At 40.3% G+C, this 8,365-nt stretch overlaps 1 protein-coding gene across 1 annotated transcript in view; it reads right to left on the bottom strand.

Annotated features, from left to right (window-relative positions):
• Positions 1 to 794: 794 nt before the first annotated feature.
• The window catches only part of LOC148481198 (vomeronasal type-2 receptor 26-like), a 47,105-nt gene continuing 39,534 nt past the window's right edge, over positions 795 to 8,365 (bottom strand). The window contains exon 3 of the mRNA XM_088453814.1: positions 795 to 1,708. Within this exon, the coding sequence (XP_088309940.1) occupies positions 795 to 1,708 (914 nt within the window). The remainder of the gene's footprint in view (positions 1,709 to 8,365) is intronic.

The raw sequence follows: 8,365 nt of genomic DNA, 5'->3' as shown, positions 1-8,365 counted from the left end.
TTTAAATTTTTTTAAAAGTGTATACATTTATATATCAAGCGCTCTTTACTTGAAATATTTCTGAATGTACGACACATGGAAACAGATTGTACTCAATTACTAGATTAATTCATTTCCTAATTATCCTAATTTTTTTATTGTTATTTTATTTATTATATTTACTCAGTGAAGATATACAGTACCCTTTATAACATTTACATTCTTAAGTCATTGATGAGAATGATATTAAGGTGTTCTAGTCATCACTATTATCAGTTTGGAAAACATTAGGAAATAGTATATATACTATATTTGCAGACAATTTTCATACAAGTAAATAAGTCAAATAGAGGAGGTGATTCAGACCAGCTCACTAAGCCGCGTTCGCTTGCAAGTGCACAAGCCAGTAACTGCGATCATGAATTGTGCATGCTTGCAGCGGGGTAGTGTCTGCCTTAAGTGCTGCAAGCAGCTCCGATGGCTCTCGATGTTACTGATTAATAATACACTTCCTGGAGACGACGTGTGCTAAGAAAGTAAAGTGGGCGTCTTTACACCGGTGTGTGATGACTCTGACGTCGCTCTCTAAGAAATAGAGGGTGTACTTCAGCCTGGTAGTGCGATTGCGGCATTTGCATACCCAGCCCCTTTTGGCTGCGAGAGAGCGCAGCTTAGCATCTGGGTCTGGATGAGCTTCAGAATCCATTGGGAGAATGATGCAGAAAACAGTGACTTCTAATTATTTTCTTCACAAGTACATATTATTACCTTAATACACTGTTACTTAATATGACCAGAAATAATTTAATAGATTATTAACAGGATTGGTTATTTCCCAAGCACACATGTTCTTTTCTGTCCATTTCAGGTCTCATTAGGATATTGTAGCATTTAGGGAAAAATATACAGCCTAGTATCCCAATGCATGAGGCTAATATAGCAAACACCTCTACAATGACCATATGTTTCCCATTACTGCTCAGATAGGCAGGGATGGCACAGACCCACACACTGCAGAACACCAGCATGCTGAATGTGATGTATTTGGCCTCATTATAGATGTCAGGTAATGTCCTCACCATGAAAGCCAGAACAAAGGTCACAGCTGCCAGAAACCCCATGTAACCCAACATGAAATAAAAGGCCATCACAGAACCCTCATTACATTGGTTGATAATAGTCCTCGGATATGTGTCCATGTTAAACTCCTGAAATGGAGGAGAAACTGACAACCAGATAACACCATTCAGGACCTGGACAGCTGAGCAGATCAGCACCAAAGCATTTGGTAATTTTACTCCAAGCCATTTTCTCCAGTAGCTTCCTGGTCTTGTAGCCTTAAAAGCGATGTAAACTGTGATAGTCTTCGCCAGGACTGAGGACACTGTGATAGTAAATATGATTCCAAAGCAGATTTGGCGCAGCATGCAGGTTATATCCACTGGGCAACCAAGGAAAAGAAATACACAGAGTAAACTCAACATAAGAGAGATGAGGAGAATAAAGCTGAGGTTCCTATTATTAGCTCTGACAATTGGTTTATTCTGATATGAATAAAATAGTCCAATTATGAAGACAATTATCACAGAAAATAATAGAGATGTGACAGAGAACACTGAGGTTATAGGATCCACTTCATATGATAGAAACTCCTGAGCCTTGGCAATACATTTGTTCTTTGCATCATTAGGCCATTCAGTATCAGAACATTTCACACAACTTTCATTATCTGTGGAAAAAATGTGACATTAATTATATATTGTACAGTAATGTTACTCACATGGTCCCTATATCTCACTTTTCTATTCATCGCTCCCTAACTTGGGTTTTTAATGTTTTCAATTAGAGGAAAATGGTAAAACCTTTGTTAACAAACTATCCATAAGAGATATGTTCCAAATTTATAGTATGAATACACTTTACACTTACAGTATGTGGGCTTATTTGTCAAATTAATTATCAAGGACTGGGTGACCCCTAATAATTAACATTCTAACTTGCAGCAAACACTGGAGAAATTCAACTTTTCTCTGGTGCAAGGACAACTGATCCAAGATCACCTATCCTCACAAATCCTTTCACCACTACTTTAGTAGAGGTGAATCTTAGAACACCCAAGTCTGACCCGGCAAAGTAACTGCACAAACATGAACTTGGGTTAATGAATGTGCGGCTTCCGGTGGATGGATCGGAGCAGTGGCAGACAGATCCAAATGGATCCCTCTTCACTACTGGTACTTCTTCCAATAGGAAGGAAGCAATGTGGGTGCAGGAACAAACATCATCTGAAGATGGCGAATGTTCCTGAAGTCATGCTCCACAAATTTTGTATTTTTGGACTTTACAGTGTGTAGTGTAGACTATTGTGTGGGACATGTCAGGAATGAAAGGTAAGGAAAGATTATGATTGATGATCATCCATGATATCTCCTGCGTTACCTTTATGACGAATGACCCCAATACTTCTTTTATACAAAATAGGTGAAAATGTTAATTTTTATCTTATTTAATACAAAGAAAGTGATGATGATGATATAAAGGAGATAACATAGTTAAAATTTTATGATTAGAATTATTTATCACTTTTTATTTCCATCTACCTCACTATATTTATAGGGCCTGATTCAGAGATGTACGCTCTGCTGATGTTTTTGCAATGCAACAGTGTTGTCTGTTGCACCCAACAAAAACTGAAAAAAAAAATATATTTATTAACCACTTGCCTGGCACGGTCATATCAGATACAACCACACCAGGCTGGGCTTTCCCTGACATGGTCATATCTGATACAACCAGTCAGAAGTGCCCACTAGGTGGCTGTGGGAAGCTAATCTTCCCACAGTTGCCTATATCAGAGGGACCTTCTGGTCCCTCTTCAAGCATGGCTGCCTCTCCAGCATGTCCTGATCACTGCTGGCCACAGTGATCAGGCACCATCAGTAACCCCCCTCCCTTAGAAGCAGCAGCCGCAGCTCATGTATCCACAGCTGCTGCTGTGACCCATTTACTGTGGCCAGCAGTGATCGGGCAGCCGGCTCCATCTCCATCAGTAAAAATCAGTAGCGGCAGCTCTGGTAGCCACCGCTGCCGCTATGTATCTGGGCCGCCAGCGGGACACCCTCCCACTGTGGCTCCGGAACACAGTGATCACCTGAGTGTGTGAAGGAGCAGCAGCAGCGGCTCTGGTAGCCACTGCTTTGTATCCAGGCTGACAGCAGGGCACCCTCCCACTGCGAATCCGGAACTACAGTGATCACACTAGTGATCAGTGTCATGTACAGGAAGCAGCAGCCACGGCTTTGGCTGCTGCTTCCATGCACCCAGGCAGCCCAGCACACTCCATCCGGTCACAGCTCCTCCTTCCCAATGATGCCCGTTCTTAGAAGGGCCATTATATATATATATATATATATTTATATATATACACAAATACAGAGGACTTGCACTCACACCACTCTTAGCAAGCCAACACCGGGGTGCCACATGGAATTTTTAAGATCCAAAAATAGAAAAACGATTGTCGTAGACAAGGGCACTCTCCATAAGTCACATGTGGTTTATTAAGGCTATATATAGCCATGGTACAGAAAGGAGTCAATCTTCCAAAAAATGAGTCTAAATAATTGTCATCAACGTTTCGGTCCCTGACGGACCTTCCTCAGGACAACACATCATACATGATTCAAAGAATTTTTGAGACATCAATCACAATAGTATCTGTGGAAAAAAAGACAAAACAGGAATACACAGACTAAGTCTCTCTGGCTTCAAATTACGTGGCAAAAAGATGTATAGATAAAACTGGTCTATGGTATACACTAGCACAAAACAGCTGGGAACTGAGAAAATAAACTCGAAGAACTATATGTACAGTAATATACAAAAATATACCTTGCTATATTCGTGAACTCCAAAAAGATAAATGTACCACACAGGGTCCTAAATTGGTGTATATGCATAAATATCAATCACATATACAAACATGGAAAGGAGCACGTGACCATAATCGCTACTGCACATCACTGGTATCTAGAACACGATAAATGCAGACATCAAATAACCCATAATATCAATGATTCAACTCCTAATACATCATATACACAAAAATATATACCTTAATATGGTAATGGGAGGTGACCAAACACTCAAACTCTGCAGTTCGCTACAACCAGCACATGCAAAGAAGAATGTAATGCTCCAATGGTCAAGTGCAGCTGAAAAACCAAAAGAAATGTACAAACACAAAAATCAACATATCATCAGACAACCTGCATACCCGCTATAGTCATGTAAGGGACAAGCCAAATGTACTTACCAACCAAGATCAGAAAAGGAGCCTGCAACTGCTCAGTACACCTAACATGCCTGCTTACATCAGACGCCAGTATGCATGCGGCTGAGACAACTCATCCCGCTATTTAAACCAGGTCTCCCGGACATACGTCACGTGACACGCACGCCGGCGTGTAGTAGTCCCATGCAGCCATGGAAACGGACAAGCTAGCGTTCCATTTCACTAATGAAACCACCGACTCCTCAATAGGTATCTGCCCCAGTATAGTCACATGTGCGTGTTGCCCAATCACAAACACGAGTTCATCATAGGCAATAGACGGGGACGTGTAACGCAGGCAAAATAACAGTGCCTGCCTGTCATAACAACATTCGCCACCAAGCCAATGAGTGCAACATAAGACCAGAATGCTCTGCCACACTGGGTTAAAAACTAACAGCATCACTGCCCATATGAAATGCTAGGTACCCAATATACAAGAACAAATGTAAAGAAATACACTAGTCCAACAGTGCTGAAGCCACGGATAGAACCCTGAGACCCAATGCCCAAGCCACCACCAGTCAGACCTATCTAAATAATGAAAAAATGTTTATATTATAATATATATGGTGGCTCTGAGTACCGCTAACCTAAACTGCTGAATAGCTCATATGTGAAAAAAATAGTTTTAAATTAAAATAAAAATTAATAAAAAATAAAATACATCTTTTTGCCATGAAATTTGAAGCCTGAGAGATTAGTCTGTGTATTCCTGTTTTGTCTTTTTTTCCACAGATACTATTTTGATTGATGTCTCAATAATTCTTTGAATCATTTATGATGTGTTGTCCTGAGGATGGTCTGTCAGGGACCGAAACGTTTACGACAATTATTTAGACTCACTTTTTGGAAGATTGACTCCTTTCTGTACCACGGCTATATATAGCCTTAATAAACCACAAGTGACTTATGGAGAGTGCCCTTGTCTACGACAATCGTTTTTCTATTTTTGGATCCTAAAAAATCCATGTGGCACCCTGGTGTTGGCTTGCTAAGAGTGGTGTGAGTGCAATTCCTCTGTATTTGTATTTTTATTTGGTTCTCGCCAGCTGTAGGCTAGTACCAGTCTTGACACCCACCTATTACTAACTCTACTATCATTTTTTAATCTGGTGGAAATTAGAACATTTATAGGATACACAGTCGGGTTATTTCCAATATCCTGTCTACACCAGTAGTATGGCCTCTGGAGGCATAGGTCTTATGGACGAAGGATTGTTATCTCAAGCAGAGCAAGGGATCGTCTCCTTTACTGATGATGAAGTTGAACGGCTACTGTTTGATAAATTGGATTTTGATACATTGCCAGCTGAAACGTCTGCAAACATTTTTTATAAAGTACTTAAGTTACGCAGACGTGAAATTGATCCATCACTTCACGGACAGTTTCTCTCGGAGTATCACCGTCGTAAGCATATACCTAGAGGATTTCGTATTTCCAACATCCCTACACTCGGTCGTAATAATCCAGTATTTTGTAGCCGCTAGTGTGGCATTCTCAACAAATGTTTATTAGACCTTATCATTTTGGTAATCAAGGAAGCTAGTAATGAATTAACTAAGGTAAAAGTTGAAATGTAACAAATTAATTTGACAGCGTTGCCTATACTTAAGTCTGATAAAAGTGTTGATTGGATCGAGAGACTACAACATCAGATTAATGAATACACTAAGGATTTAACCTCCTTTAAGAGAAAAAAGTTATCTACAGTTACTACTGATTACCAATCACACACAGTGTATCACTGGCTCCTTGGAGATAATACCTCTGGGAGAGGTAATCATCAGACATGGGTTTTTAGAAGACGGCGACAACCTTATTTTCCCACCAAGTCTGGATCATCCTTTTCGGCTTCTGACCAAGAGTCCCATGACCTAAGGGGCTCCACAAGTCGGGGAAGTTTTTTAGAACCTGGTCCCAGCAGGGACAACACATCCTCAGAAATCAGAGGAATTGGAGATATCGAAATCGGAGGCCACACCCGAGGAGGGGCAGATACAAAAAGGAGGACGCGACGAAGGAGAATGTAGATAATGTCATCAATTTGTCTAGCTATACCCTTAAGGATCCTGAGATTAAGTTGCTAGCGAAGGGGCTTTCGTTTGTTCCTACATTCAAACATCGTGAATTCGATAGTAGGATTGACCTATACAAATTCGGAAGGAATTTAAGATTAAAATAACTTTTTTCAGATAATTCTCAGGTTCAGGGTATTAAACCTTTGAAAAGTAAATCAAAGTTCGACCCACAATCAAACAACGCCAGTCTGAAGACATATTTGAGATTGGTTGAACATGATATGTCTACGACCCCATCTACTAAGTGTTTTGACAATTTATCCTTTCCAGAGAGGCAAGCATTAAAGGCACTTCGTGACAATCTTAAGTTAGTTATTCGTACAGCAGATAAAGGGAGTGCGATTGTTGTACAAGATTGGGATAAATACGATACTGAAGTTATGAGGCAGTTATCAGACTCCTCGGTCTACAAGCGACTTGAATCCAATCCAATCGACCAAATTAAATCTAAAGTGGACCAGGTTCTCCTCCAAGGACTACAACACAATTGGCTTGACAGTGATGAATTAAATTTTCTAACTGTGGGTAAACCTAGGTGCCCAATTTTATATACGTTACCGAAGATCCACAAGTCCCTAGATAACCCACCTGGCAGGCCAATTTTCACAGCTCAGCGCTCTGTATTACTGCCCTTGGCGATTTTTGTAGACTTTGCTCTACAACCATTTGTGCATGCCTGTCCCAGTTATATACGAGACACTGAAGATTTTCTTAAACAATTGAAGAATTTTGGGCCTATTAATGATAATGTAATTTTAGGTACGATGGACGTACATTCTTTATACACTGTAATTCCTCACAAGTACGGTCTCGAGACTATCAAGTTCCAGTTACAGAATCGTAAGGGAGCACGTATACCAACTGAATTTCTAGTGGACCATGCCAGTATAGTACTGTATCATCATCATTTTCTATATAAAGATGCCTATTATTTGCAGCTGTCAGGGACTGCAATGGGGTCGAATTTGGCCCCGGCCTATGCTAATCTCTGTATGGCTAGGTATGAATCAGAATTTATTTATCCGCAGTATGGCACCTGTATCTTGTTTTACCATAGGTTTATCGACAATATTTTTATACTTTTGAATGGCACAAAAGAAGCCTTTATAGGTATGGTCGACTCATTAAATACATTAAACAGTCCCATCAGATTTACTTTTCAAATTGATGACACTACTATAAATTTCCTTGATGTGGCTATCACCAAAGAAAATGGACGTTTGGGTACATCACTATACCAAAAACCAACGGATAGAAATTTGGCACTGTGGCCGACGAGTTTCCATCCTCCAGCATTGAAGAATAACTTGCCGATCTCTCAGTATTTGAGAGTGATGAGGATAAATAGTGATTCTATTAATAGGGACAGGCAACTTCAAGAAATGACCAATAAATTTAAAGAGAGAGACTACAAGTCTGCTATATTAGAACGTTGTTTGGAAAAAGCACAAAAAATTTTTGCAACATCCTGCACTGAGGCGTCTCCCGTGGAATCAAAAGAACATCGCCAGATCTTTATTACCAAGTTTGACGACCATGCATTTGCTACCCAAAAGGCATTAAGAAGACGCTGGACGATTGTGTCTAGAGATAGACAATTACCATTTAAATACACGGGACCTCCTATGATGGCCTACAAGAGGGGACCCAGTCTCAAGCAGTTGCTGTTGCGATCCACTACTTACCCGCAAGATAGAACTTCTATTCAGGACATCATGACTGCTAGACCTTGAAGTTTCTCTTGCTTTTGTTGTATTACATGTACTTCAATGTTGACCGGTCCCTCTTTCCCACATCCCCATTCAGGCAAGAAAATGAATATCAAGTATCATCTACATTGCACATTGGACTTTCTGATTTATATTTTGATTTGTCCCTGCGGACTACATTACGTTGGTCTCAAGTCGCGTAAATTTCGAGACCGAATGGCGAACCATCGGGCCTCCATCCGGGCAGCATTAAGCACTGGAT

This window comes from Taudactylus pleione, unplaced genomic scaffold (genome assembly GCF_031769625.1).
Source record: "Taudactylus pleione unplaced genomic scaffold, aTauple2 ptg000592l, whole genome shotgun sequence".
NCBI lineage: Eukaryota > Metazoa > Chordata > Amphibia > Anura > Myobatrachidae > Taudactylus > Taudactylus pleione.
This window is presented reverse-complemented; position numbering and strand designations above follow the sequence as displayed.